Genomic DNA, 13672 nt, shown 5'->3' with positions numbered 1-13672 from the left:
TCCTAACTTTAAAACTGTTGAGAATGATTGTTGTAAATGACAGTTGTAAATTTTTGTTTGTTAACATTTGAAACATCTACTGCGAATCTGCTGTACTATTAGACCCACTAAAAATAAAAACAAGGCCTCCATCTTACCTAACTCTAAATTCTGTGAGGTGTCTGCAGCATGCAGCACTGCCTCCTTTCCTGGCTTCATGGTTCCCTTGATTGATGTCCCTTTGATGTAATAGTTGAGGTCACAAGGCAGGAGGTTAGCTAGCACTAACGTGGGCAGTAGGTAGATGGTGTGCCCTGGCTGCCGATAGATCTGCTTGGCACAACCAGCAACAGTTTTGGCAGGCTGCTGGTCAGGGTAGTTCTCTTTCTTGATTACAACACAAAACCTACAAAGGAAGATGATTACTAATATCTCATAAGAAATAACACTACATCACACTTCAAACCTCTCTCTCCATCTACCTGAAGCTGCGTTTGAGCTGGTCATCAAAGTCAGCTGACTGGCACTCCCTCTTGCTGCTGCTGATCTCCCCAGGGCGCTCCACACTAGTCCAGTGAATAGGCACCTTACAGAAAAACAGCCCCAGGCCTTTGGGCCGAGCCTGTAGCCTCCACGAAGTCAAGTGGAGTGGAATAGCCAAGGCTTCCCCAGGCAGGATCGGTGGAAGCACAACTGGTTCTGTTGGGGATAAATTAAAATTGCATGAAAAATGATAAGCTGATATGAACATACAGGTCAGAAAGAGGAGAACAGATTGACACTCACTGTCTGGAGCAGAAGGGCTGTCCAGTCGGACCTCCATAGGAACCTCCAAACGATTTTTCACCATGAGAGCAGACTGCACTGTGATGACCTTGCGTGCACTACCCTCCATGGTGATGGAGAAGACCACTCTGACAGGGGGCAGGGCTGAGAACTGCACACAAGGTTAGATACTGAGAATCATACATCCTAAACTTTTAGTAAACCTGATGATCAACTGGCAGAGAATTTGAAAACACATACGTACATATACATGGGGATGTATGATGTTGGTTCTGCTGATTGGGCTGCCAACCTAAACAAGATATCAAAGGAGATGCGTTAAATTTTACAATTCTAGCTCAATATGAAATATAAAAACATCAAAAAACAGATGAAAAAGAAAACCCATGAGAGTTCAAGGACCTTGAATAACGTGTGATGAATAATCAAGTACAGAGTATTTCGGAGAATCAATCCAACATTAATCAGATCAGTTGGTTGCCAGAGAGATTAATTTTGTGATTGGAGTGCTTATATTTTAACAGGGTCAAATACTCACCGTGTTGGAGGGGTTATTGCGATCAGGGGCGGCGTATCGGAAGAACACACCGACCTTATCTACTGAGACGGGCTTCACCTGCTCCCAGCCTCCAACACGCACCAGCAGTTGGTGCAGCTTCAGCTCATGGGTGTGTCTGAGGACAGGACAACAAATAAGACTGAGAACAGATGGGCAATTACAAAATATATATACATATTTTTAATACACCAAACAGAAATGTTGAGGCTCTACGGAGAGTATGTTTGTAGTTGAGCTAAGCCGAGCTGTTCATGCTGAGATGACCTACTGTTAAGAGGGCTGTATTCTTTTCCAGCTGAATTTCAATGCAGAAAGGTTCACACACACCTGTGCCTAAGTTTCTCACGGGCCTCAAACTCAAAAGGAATCTCCTCCCCTGGCAGCACCTCTCTCCACTGACTGATGTTATGTGTGTCATCTGTCCCAGGCCCATGCACGTCTGATATGGAGTCAGCACTACCGCTGTGAGATAGTGCCACCCTGTGGATTAAAAAAGGATGCTGAAGTGAAGTTTTAAGGTAGCAACAATCTCAGCAAAATCTCTCTTCTGTTTTTACTACAAATAACCAATAAATGGAATAAACCAGATGTTCTGACCTGGTTGGGGTGGTGGTGAGAGTGGCAAACAACATAGTACAGCCAGTATGGTTACGTAAGGCATAGGGAATAAACGGCTGCCTCCTCTTAGACAGCTTCACGTCCGCTGGAATCACACAAGGAAAAGCACACCTTAAAACATAGTTTTACTGATTACTGACTTTGTAGTAACTTTTGGACTTATGGAAAAAGTAAAAATGTTGAAAACACTGAAAGTGAACACACATGGGTGGTGTTCACTTTATAAGGACTGGGCAATCCTCATTCACAAGTTGAATGAAACATATGCAACTCCAGTTTGCATCTTTCATCTCATGTCAACGCACACAGACGAAAATGAGACACACACACACACAAACACACACAAACACACACAAACACAAACACGTCTCCACAAAACCATATCCATGTAACCGCACGATCTTCAATACTGTACACAAAAGTCATGGAGTGATAGTACAGGTGAAATGAAACAAGGCTGACTTCAAAACAAACATGCTATGTGGATAACAACAACTCCAGCGGGTTAACACAAAGAGAAAAGGAAAAAAGAGCAAAAGGAATGAGTAGGGGTTGAAGGTAGAAGAGAAGCTATCCTATAAACTCCAAAACCAGACAGTGATTTGCTTAAAATATCACTGCACAGTCTATGAACGGTACCTCGGGCATGTATCTGCTGCTCAAGGCAAGTCAAGCTGGCAGTGCTCCTAGTTCTAAGGTGGGCAAGAGGCACACCTGACAGCAGAGAGAAAAGGTTAGGACAGGGGAAAGAGAGAAGCGAGATAGAAATACATGCAAGGAAGATGTATGACAGGAGTGCACTGACAAAAGACCTTTTTTTGTTTTTAATACAACAGGATCTCTTGAATATTTTCATTAGGTCATGCCATGTAATGTGGTTAAGTGGCTGAATGTATGCTCTATCACTGAGATGCACCCTACCTGACAAAACAAATTATTTGTTTAACCACAGTACTTAAACAGTGCATAATCTCGCTGGTCTCATTACCTTTATACAATTCCCAAAGGAAACATTTGGGAGTGCAGTGTTTATTCTTTCCCCGATGTGACAAAATACACTGAATCAGTTTTTTCTAGTTTTGGCTAGAAATCAAAACTGAACGCATGCCTGCTACTCACTCTGGCCAAAGGAGGGGGGATCCACAGAGGAGCCCATCCAAGACAGCGAGGAGGAGGAGGACTGTGGCGACTGCTCGTCTTCCTTGCAGTAATCTGCTAACCACGAAGTCTTGGTGGTGCTGTACTGCTCTGTGTGTCAGAACGACAGGCCGACAGCAGGGTGAGAAAAACATCACACTACTCATAAATATGGAGGCAAACAGTTAGAGAAAAGAGGGAAGGTAAGTAAGAGAGCTTGACCCAGACTGGCTACCCAGTAAGACGGAGGTGATGTTTACGTCCAGCCTCTGCTTGGCTCGCACTCCCATCTTCAGGCGAGGAGGATGGAGCCGACCTGCCGCCTGCTGCTGCCAGTTAAGGACACATGGCCAAGGCTCAATAAACGGCTCCCAGCCTGCAGACACACACACACAAAAAACGGCAGAAACCGGTCAACAATGCCTCGACGCATCTGCTGTTTACACTTCAACAAAATGTTCAGTTTTGACTCTAAAGTACATATTCTGCCTCCAAGCTTTTCCTCAATAAGAGAAATAACACTTTGGAGATGACTTCTGAAAGCTTTCATTACACAACTCTAAAGCTTAGTGTAAAGCCTTTGAATCCTCTCCAGCTCACCTGAGAGCTCTCTGTTGTAGTAATCTCCAGACAGGGTGAAGCTAGCATTTCCTTCTTGGGTCGATCCAATCCTCTGCAGCACTGACAGCCCTTTGATGATGCAAAAAGACCTTTCAAATAGCATCACAAATTTCCCCAAATGTTTCTATGATAGTTCAAGCTGACAAGGCATAAGAAAACAATGATTTTAAAACAGATGTGCTTGAATATAACTTAATAATGAGCCTCGCACTGGCCTGATCTAACATGCATTCTCCACATTAAAAGGTCTAATAAAGCACAGTCTTCACAGTTTAATGATTTCTCTGCTCTAATAGACCTACTAAACCTAAATTAAGCACACCTGGTGAGTTGAATCAGGTGTGCTTGATCAGGAACATCAAACCATCCAGCTTGAACAGAGTTTCCCAACCATGGTCTAAAAGAATAAAATTTTCTCTTACGTGAGAAGGTGAGCTCCGCCAGAGGGACGTCACAGTCCAGGCAGTCATCAATGAAGCAGATGCACACGCTCTCTGCCTTGACCTCCACACCAGAGAGAGGGGTAGCTGAGTGGGAGCCTGATTCAGAGTTGGACCTGCTCCTTCCAGACATGCTCTCTGCGTTCTCTAGCAGCCATGTAGCAGCCTGGTCCAGCTGGCCTGCAGCAAAACACACACACACACACACACACACACATATATATATACTGTTCACTACATTCCCCAGCTGATCTATTACAGATCTATATTTTCTCTTTTCAGTTTAATAAGGAAGGCCAATTAAAATCAGCAGGGCACTCACAATTTGCACTTAAGATTAGGACACTTTACCTCTGCAGTGAATGAGAGCACGTCTGCAGTCTTCCTTCCTGAATCCCAGGTCCTGTAGGTGTGTTAGCTGATTTTCTGAGTTACAAAACAAGAAAAAGAAAGAGAGCACAACTTTAAACACCCTTAAATCTAAGGATTTAACAAGTAATTAAACTGATTTAACCAAACAAGTATGAAGAAACAATGAATGTTAACAGTGGTACATTCTCTTTGTGTAAAATATACATGAATAATCATTAGACATGATCAAAGCTAGCAACTGGTAATTATATGGTAATTTATTTGGTATTTGGTTCACTACCATGAAGGGAAATTCAAGCTATGGAGCAAGACCCTGTTACACTCACATGTGGTACCTCGTAACTGAATTTGGGTCACAATTATATTGTTTAATGACTTATTCTGCAGGGGATAATCATTCATCATTGAATCTCTCAAACTGACAAGCATCACTCCAATGTTGTCTTTCTCCTACCCAGTAAGGCCTCTGTGCGATGCCTAAAACTGTCTTTTGGTTTAGAGGTAGTCTCTGGACTGGCAGTGGATGGGGCTGCCTGGGAGGCAGAGGCAGGGTCAGCAAGACTAGGGGATCCGGTGGGGATGGACTTGGCGATAGCCAGGAAGAGTTGCACATCATTGTAAGAAAGTCGAATATCCAGAGCAGGAAATTGGATCTGTGAAGGCAAAGAGATGCAGAGCTGGACTGATAAGTTCTAAAAGAAAGAAAACTGACAAGAGAGACTGACAGAATAATTTTTGCTGTCCTAGACTAAGCTCCTGAGGTACTTGAACTCTGAGGTAGGTGAACTCTAACCTCCAGCAAAGGAGGAAAATCCTCTATATTGAAGGCATCCAGCAATCCTGAGCTGCTTTGGTAGGTAGGGCTACCACAGAGCTCCACCTGCACATTGACAGGATCAATAATGGACAGAGCTGTCTCCTGCTCACTGCCCAGCCGACACGAAAAAACCTGAATAGACAAGAATAAGGAAAGAAATATGAGTAGTACAAAGCCATGCCTATTTACATTAGCTATAGTGTTACAAATGTTATAGTGCTAAGATACAAGGTTCACCTCAATGCCAGCCAAGCTGCCAGAAAAGGGTCGGTCCAGAAGGCGAGGCTTGTAGGTGAGAACAGTGGTGCCCTTCAGGATGATGGCATTGGTGTCCAAACACGAAGAATCTTCCACAACCACAAACTCTGTGCCTGGACAGAACAGCAAACAAGCAGCCCACTCATTTCCCATGGGAAAAAAAAATTATGTTGCATGACCAAAAAGGCATTACCAAAAATACCTATTACAGTGTCCTGAAATATTCACCTGTCACATTGAGCTTCACCTCCAGATATTTGTCCTGGGTGACAGGAACAGTAGAGCGTTTTGTAACTACTCCACTCTTGACGGTTTTGGGCATGACGGCACCTGTGGTCCCCGGGTCACTGCTTCCACTGGGCCAGCGCTGACGGGTGGGTGCTGCTCCCTTCTCTGCTGGCATGTGCAGGAAGTCTCTGACCAGTTGGAGCCAGTCAAAGATCAGGAACACACGCAGGTTATTCAGCACCACAGTGAAACACGAGGAGTCCCGGGTAGATCTAGGGCACAGACAGATTAAAAGTTGTAAGATAAAGCCTAACAAATCTCGTGTGTATACCAAGATGTGAAATGTCTTTATTTCAAGCATAACAATGTCGTTATTATGTGAAAAAAAAAAAAAAAAAAAGACACCTATAATGCAGCTCCAACTGCAGGGATGCCCGGTTGGTGCCAGTTCTAGAGGGCTGTAGAATGCAGTCAAATACATTGTGCTTGCTCTCTGTGGCTCTGCAGGAACCACCACTGTAGCGTGTGTCGTATGCAAGGAGTGAATGAGACACCAAGTTTACAGACTTGGACCCATTGGAAAAACTCTCAAACAGCAACTTGGATTTCATGAAGTCAAACCTACAAAGAAAACAAAAAGACCTTTTAAACAGACACATAAATGTATATAATAGGGGATCAACAAATGTAATATTGTTTTGCAATACTGTATCGATTCTCAAAGACGCAATATAGACCTTTTTATTAATAGTTACACAAGTTACAGTGGTTCATTTCATGTTGTGTTTAAACCCTGAGCAGTGTTGTAATCTCTTCAAATCCCACTGTTCTGATTGCATAAACTTGCAGTAAATCTTTCATTTACTTACTGCAGCATTTTTATACTGAGTTTTTCTAAAATTTGCTTCCAGTATTGCAATATATGGACTCCAAGTATCATGATACATACAGTATTAACCAGGTTCTTGCCAAGACTCAGCCCTAGAAGTTACAAACCTACCTTTATTACATACATCATTGTACTCACCTTGCCAAAGACTGCTTATGCCCAGAGGATTTGGGGCCATCCAGTAACTCCAGACTGACATTCATCATGTCAACTAAGAGAGAGAGGCCTGTATAAACGTCACCACTCAGCACCGTCTGTCAGTGAAAAATGCAGAGGAGGAGAAGACATTAACAAATCTTTAAACGTTTCACCTGAGTGACTAATTCACCATCAGAATATATTTTGCAAAGCAGATTTACCTACAACTGACACAAATAAAATAATGTGTGGATGTAGTTTTAAAGTTATACAGTGTTTAGTACGTTAGGCCAGCTATGAATAGAAATAGGAGACCAGATGGCACATAAGCTTGCTTACACTGGCAACTCTACTACATGCCATAATAACTACAAAGTACACATATACATTATTTTCTTACTTTTACCAGAAAAACATTCCCATTAGAAATGACAGATATAAATCATAATATAAAATCTGGGCTTCAGTGAGGAGCTTACATAGCCACTGGGATCCTGCAAGTTGTAGGGTCTGAGGAACTCCTCCACAGACTCTCCTAAATTGTGCTCCAGCAAGCCACGGATCAGCTGGTACCTCTCCAGGTTCAGGGAGCAGTGCACAGATGACAGGCTGCCATGGATGGACATATCTGGGACCGCATGATTCAACTCCCTAGAACACAGAAGCAGGAGAGATGTATGATAAAGAAATGAAAAGAAGTGTGGATGGTGTTGCAAAATAGATTTAATCACAATCGGTCATTGAGCTACTACACCATGTGAGAGAATGGGCGTTCGATTATGGGAGAATATGCTGCGCTACACCAATCAAGTCCATGGGCAAGACTCCTAACACTACACTGTAATACGAGGAACCTTGTCAATCGTTCTTGAACCTTGTAAGAGCGTCAGCTAACACCCATTTATTGACACATATAATCACTATCTCTGAATGTGTTAAAGACAATTGCACCATGACACACTATTCCAGACAGAAGCCACATAACATAATAAACACAAAATTGGTTTATTTTGAGCACCTACACAATTAGAAATAATGCAAATGAAATTGAAGAGCCCTACTGTAATAAATAAACATACTGTTTGAGACACTGACTGCGCTTACTTGTCTAGGTTACGCTCTACTTTAAGTTTGAGGCGGCAGCGCTCCTTCAGTAGACTGCCTCCTGTTCTACGCACTGAGTAGGAAGTAAACACCAAATCAGTATCCAGGTGCTTCCCTCCACTGTCCCATGGTTCACATGGCAGCCGCTCTGCAGCAAATAAGTCCATCTCCTCCAGATCCAGGGCAATGCAGTCCAGAAGACACACATGATCTTCTAGAACAAAAAGATACAGGTTATCTTGCATTTAGCATTATCACATGGCTTTGTGGGGAATGATGGAATTATGCTAGTCTGTAGTTTTATAATTACTTACCTGGGCTCAAAGGCATATCTGCACCAGGGGTGCACCCCATGGCAGGCTGGGGTCTGCTAAGGGTGAAGGCAGAAGGTGTGGTGCTGGAGGCTTTGACTTTGTTGGCTGATGCCTCCTCACTTGCTTTTGATGTGGTTGGTTGAGCATTTCTCATCTGGTCCTTTATGAAAGAAAAAAGAATTAGCAATAACAGGTATTATAGAAAAAAATTAAACAAAATGAACAAAAAATGAAAATACAAACGTTGGAGATAAAGAGCACAGGTGTAAACTTTGAGGGGGGGAAAGGAAGCGGAATAAATTGTCACAGCATTGTTCAGTATTACAAAGCATGAAACAGGGCAGAAAAATTGATTTCATGCTGTACGTGCACCTGAAAATAGTTTTCACACAGTGTGCTCAGAGTAGCAGACTATAAGTAAAAAGATACAGTCATGTGAAAAAAGGAGACACCTAATAAGAGGTACTCTTTTAACATATGGACATTTGATCTTCATTAAGAGAAGGATGGAATATAACTAAACTAATAAAAAATATATATTAAAATGTAATTAATAAAAATGCCCATTTCTTAAAAATAAAGGACACCCTCACATTTATTATTAAAATTAGTACATTAAAACAATTGTCAATATGACCAGGTCAGGCCACCCTAGCTAGTTTATATCCTAAAAGGTCATCACGGGACCTACAAGTAGCTCTTGCCTCATCTGATGCTAAAGTGAATGAACACTTTAGCAACAGTGTGAACAATCAGAAAGAGATTGCACAAGTCTCATGGAAGGTCTGCAAGGAGAAAACCTTTGTTTAGATGTTCTCTGGCAAAAATGAGTCTTCCCCTCATTTTTCTTTCTTGTGTGTTAAAACAAAGAGAAAATGTCCATATTCTTAAGGTTTTCAGGCTGCATCCTATTTTATCACATGACTCTATATGGCTGTATGTCACTAAAAGAGCGACAATTGTAATTCACTGAACAGTCATTGAAAGAAATACACCTCAAACCTAAAATCACCTATGAATGATACCTTATAGTGGGAGGGATCCTTGTATGAATTAGCATGCAAAATCAAATTCTTCAGAAACAAAAAGTTAAAACATGTTATTTTATGTTAAAAAGTCCACCACTCTTTAATCGTCCACTTAAAACACCCTTTTATAATCAAGCCCAGTGAGAAAGCTGGAACTGTATCAATGGAGTGCTTTCATCAAAGCTTTGTTTTGTAGGAGGCTGGGGCTTTGACAAAAAGCAGGAATATAAAGAACTTCCCCATAAAGAGCACTCTCCTACACAACCAAGCAGAGAGAAAGTGCTCCCGAGATGCATCCTGTGGTTGCAGAGTGGCTGAATGTGTGTATGAGTGGACAAGCATGTGGGGTGGCAGGACTCACCAGAGAGGGAAAAAAGGTATGTGCCATGGTAAGTTTCTCTACCTTGTCTCTGAGAGAGAAGGTGCCATGGGTGCCTGCAGGCAGGAATCTGTTGCGCACTTTGAGCTGGCCTAAGTTGGCCACTATAAGGCGCTTTGAACGGGAACTTTCTGGTATCAGGAGGACAGGAGCCCCTGCCTCAATGTCCAAGAGCATGCGAGAGGCTCTCTGGGGGCGCTCACGGACCTACAAGACAGGGAATGATTAATGTTGCAAAATTTGATTACAGTTACCAACTCTAAACTCTCTCATATGACAATAGCCTTTTTAAATAGGACACACTGAATAGGCTGAATGAACGGTGAAGGGTATATTGAATATTATACATATATTGTAAAAGAAGGCCAGGCCATAAAATTGTCTGCATCTAAACTCTTAATCAACCGATTGTAAGGCAAAACTTTAGACAGCTGTGCCACTGGGAAACCCAATATGAGGGTCCTCTATTTAACTATATGGCAACAATACTGATTGACAAACATATCAAATGCATCCAAGCCCAATGTTTACAATGAGTGATACCCGGTTTAACCCAAGAAACATTTTGTTATGAGGAGAACTAACAATAAAATGCTACAAATAAAAGGCAATAATCAAAACCAAATAAAAAAATTATAATATTTGAGTTCTATAAGACTGCAGGTTTCTGCTGTTCATTTGTTTAAAAAGTAAAGCAAAGCACTCCTTAACTAAAACACTAAAATAAATAAATACACAAATAAATATAAACACAGCTAACAAAGCAGTATTACATTCAAATAGATAGCAATAAACAATCCAATTATCATATTGTCATGGAGAGGTTTCCTCATATAGTGGCAAAAATAAACTTGACTACACTACAGAAAACTTTAGAAGATGCATCTCTGCTGATTCTAATAATGTCACCCAATTAAGAACTACAGTTAAATATGAGCTGCGAGCATCCTAATGAGAAGCTCCTGATCCCTGGCTTGAGGCATGTGAAAGGAGATTAGAGCGTGGGCAGACAGAGCTCAGTATCTGTGGCCTGACAGAAATGGGAGCTGACAACTCCCTGTGTAACCTCCTCTCTGCAGGGAAGGTACAGGGTGCCTCTCCAACTGGCAGATTTCAAATACCTTGTTACCTCAGCAGAACTGCAGTTCAGGATTACCAGCGATCAATTCAAACAAAGAATAAAAGGGAATGCTTTCACACCTGTTACATAAAGATGACTTCACACAGTCCAGATCACATTATACAGTAATAATAATAATAATAATAATAATAATAATACCAACCATAATAATGACAATTATCCCTTTTTTATTTTTTCACTCAAATACTTTGAGCGAAAATTTTAATTTTGAAACACTAATTAACTAAACTATAACTACTAACTTGTTTTTTTTTTATTTTGAAGTTGTTATTTTAAGGTAGAAAAGCTACATAATGCGATTACGAATAGCTATCTGCTGCCCTGGTTGGCCTAGACATTTATTAGCAATCCATTTTTGTTGTTTGTTTTTTTTTCTTTTAACTGCAGTTAACTACCATCTCCTGCCACTTACAGCCATTGATGCAATCCTAAAAAACAGAGTAACCAAGAAGTAACCAATACACATACAGCATCTGTTGAGACAGCTAAAATCAACAACACAAATCAACCACTGATTACAAAAGGTCACATTCCAAAGATACACAAGGAGAAAATGTCATTCAAACATTCTCTGTCCAAAGATTAAAATTAAACAAACAAGTAATGAAAATGGCATACTTACAGCCTGACCTTCCACTGCTGCTCTTTGCCTGCCTAGAACATCTTGTAACTGAGTGAAATGCTGGATAAAAGCCACCACCTCAGTCTGGAACCGCTGTGTGTGGACATACTGCACTGAGGCCATCTGCAGAGACACCTTCATATCACACTCCCTTTCTAAAAAAGGATCAGGCTCTCCATACCTGCACAAAGAATTGAAACAGGGTATTTATAATGATCGATGTTGCACTGAAAGGCAGAAGGAGGAGTAGAAGTAGTCATTAAAAGTTAATTACTTGTATATGTTAAAGACGAGTGCCTCTCCACCCCGTGTTGTAAAGCGCTCCCTGTACAGGTCACCATGAGGGGTTAGGTCAATCAGTGACAGACTGCCCAGGCTTCCTTGCAAGGAAAGATCTCCGTCTTAAATGGCATGCAACATAGACATGTTAGGAATAGCTCAAATTATGTAAATGTCAAATGATACACATTTTCAAAAGACCTTTGAACCTACCAATCATTTCTAAGTGTGTAGACAATTTTGAGACGCTAGCTTTAGCAAGCTCGGTGGGCTTCTTATTCAACACCAGAGTCAGAGAATGAACCTGTTAAAGCAGAACAGCAATATTTTAACTCTGCATTTGGATTTCCATGTACAAAACATCCTTGAAAATAAACACATATTTCTCTACCTTCACGTCTACTTTAGTGTTGACCTTCTCCTCCATTTCCTCCTCATTTATTTCAGGGCACATGTCCGCTAAATCAGTGGGAGCCATGTTGTATAGTGGGTGTCCAGGGATGGGCTGAGGAGAAGAAATAGGCACTTTCACAGCATGGTTATTGGCAGTAGAACCAATCCCAAAGAAGTCCAGAATGACAACCCAGGTTTGAAGTGTGATGAGAACATCCAGGCAGTTAAAGTCTACATCTACGCTTCGACCAACACTGCCATAGCGGGTCTTAAACTCAGGGTGCCGTCTGTCCACCAGAAGCACATTGATGTGAACCAAAGAGTCATCAAAGTCTGGTGGTGGATGAGGGGATGGTGTATTCCGAGAAGGTGACGGGGGAGGGGTGCTGGGGCAGTCTGGGTCCTTCTTACTTTTCCGGCTACATGCTGAAGGAGTACTGGGGTGCCTCTGATAAAACTGGAAGACATTCTGGGCCTCCTCTATTTGAGCTGGCAGTGAGCGTGGCATTTCTGGGTACATGGCATTGGATGCCGATGGACACGACTGAGAGAGGTATTCTTTAGGGCTGAAGGTAGACGGTTTTGGGGCACCTCTAGAAACCATGAGGTGCTTGTGCTTGGACTCTGGATTTTGCTCCAGAAGGTCTTCCATTAGCAGGGAACGAAGGGCCAGCTGGACTGACAGAGAGTGAGGATGGTCCTTAACGAAGTCTCCTTCCAGGTCCTGGAAGCGCAGACTGACGAGGCCCTGAGATCCTTGGCTGAGGTCTGCACTCAGCTGCACCTGGAGCTCAGACACTTTGAAGGTGACTCTGACCTGGGTGAAGGAGGGAGGCTGGAGAGGAGGGCTGGAGTTCTGGAGGGGGAGTGGTGTTGAGAGGGAAGATGATATCGAAGAGTAAGACAATCCAATAAGAGGGGGATCACGGGCAAACAACCCACCCTGTAGATCAGGGAAGCGATGCGGTTTGGTAGAGGAGGGTGTAGGGGGTGGGGGAGTTGGTGGCTGACTGGGAGTTGATCTCTGGTCTTCAATCAATGACAGGTTATCTAAAGTTTGAAGAACCTGTTCATACACAGGTTTACAGAGGAAAACCTGAAAAAGAAATTAACAAAGAAAGAAAAATGCAAAAATTCAGAGAAGCGCAGATGAATTAACTGGCATTGATCTTCCAATTTTACCAGACTACTTTACCTGCACAGCATTTACAAATTTGCCCTCAACTCTCAGTAATCCTGTACTGTGGTATGGTTCATCACATGACAGAAAGGTGAACTGTGTGTCCTCATCTATGGGTACTTTTTCCAGAGTACACTGAATGGTGGTGTCTTTTAGAATGTGAAATGCTAAGCAGATAAGAAAACATGAACATTACTGGCGTAAACATGTACTGCAGCAAAAAGTTTTAAATGTGATACATAAGTAATACATCATATACTTTCAGTTAAGGGCTGACATGGTACTATCACATCTGCCATCTTCAAAACAGACAGGTAGGCCCATATGAAATGTCTTGAATGTCTCTACTTAAAGCCCTCTCTAATTTTGTTTAAATTAAAAAATAAGCCA

General features: G+C 42.0%; 1 protein-coding gene across 3 annotated transcripts in view; it reads right to left on the bottom strand.

The window, feature by feature from the left end:
• The window catches only part of vps13d (vacuolar protein sorting 13 homolog D), a 45652-nt gene that overhangs the window by 22223 nt on the left and 9757 nt on the right, over positions 1 to 13672 (bottom strand). The window contains exons 20-47 of one of the 3 annotated variants that reach the window (XM_072697451.1): positions 13298 to 13449; positions 12101 to 13198; positions 11923 to 12013; positions 11705 to 11831; positions 11431 to 11611; positions 9650 to 9874; positions 8261 to 8420; positions 7947 to 8160; positions 7322 to 7493; positions 6843 to 6958; positions 6221 to 6436; positions 5816 to 6087; positions 5567 to 5700; positions 5306 to 5461; positions 4967 to 5165; positions 4492 to 4566; positions 4123 to 4320; positions 3680 to 3769; positions 3315 to 3455; positions 3062 to 3190; positions 2582 to 2656; positions 1922 to 2027; positions 1652 to 1804; positions 1304 to 1439; positions 1010 to 1057; positions 766 to 916; positions 462 to 678; positions 138 to 385 (exon numbers count right to left, since the gene is read on the bottom strand). In XM_072697451.1, the coding sequence (XP_072553552.1) occupies positions 138 to 385; positions 462 to 678; positions 766 to 916; positions 1010 to 1057; positions 1304 to 1439; positions 1652 to 1804; positions 1922 to 2027; positions 2582 to 2656; positions 3062 to 3190; positions 3315 to 3455; positions 3680 to 3769; positions 4123 to 4320; positions 4492 to 4566; positions 4967 to 5165; positions 5306 to 5461; positions 5567 to 5700; positions 5816 to 6087; positions 6221 to 6436; positions 6843 to 6958; positions 7322 to 7493; positions 7947 to 8160; positions 8261 to 8420; positions 9650 to 9874; positions 11431 to 11611; positions 11705 to 11831; positions 11923 to 12013; positions 12101 to 13198; positions 13298 to 13449 (5280 nt within the window). The remainder of the gene's footprint in view (positions 1 to 137; positions 386 to 461; positions 679 to 765; positions 917 to 1009; positions 1058 to 1303; positions 1440 to 1651; positions 1805 to 1921; positions 2028 to 2581; positions 2657 to 3061; positions 3191 to 3314; positions 3456 to 3679; positions 3770 to 4122; positions 4321 to 4491; positions 4567 to 4966; positions 5166 to 5305; positions 5462 to 5566; positions 5701 to 5815; positions 6088 to 6220; positions 6437 to 6842; positions 6959 to 7321; positions 7494 to 7946; positions 8161 to 8260; positions 8421 to 9649; positions 9875 to 11430; positions 11612 to 11704; positions 11832 to 11922; positions 12014 to 12100; positions 13199 to 13297; positions 13450 to 13672) is intronic. The other 2 variants (XM_072697452.1, XM_072697454.1) reach the window with 2 other exon arrangements.

The sequence above is a fragment of the Salminus brasiliensis genome, chromosome 14 (assembly GCF_030463535.1).
Source record: "Salminus brasiliensis chromosome 14, fSalBra1.hap2, whole genome shotgun sequence".
Taxonomy (NCBI): Eukaryota; Metazoa; Chordata; class Actinopteri; order Characiformes; family Bryconidae; genus Salminus; species Salminus brasiliensis.
Note: the sequence above shows the minus strand (reverse complement) of the source record. Positions and strands in the feature narration are given on the sequence as shown.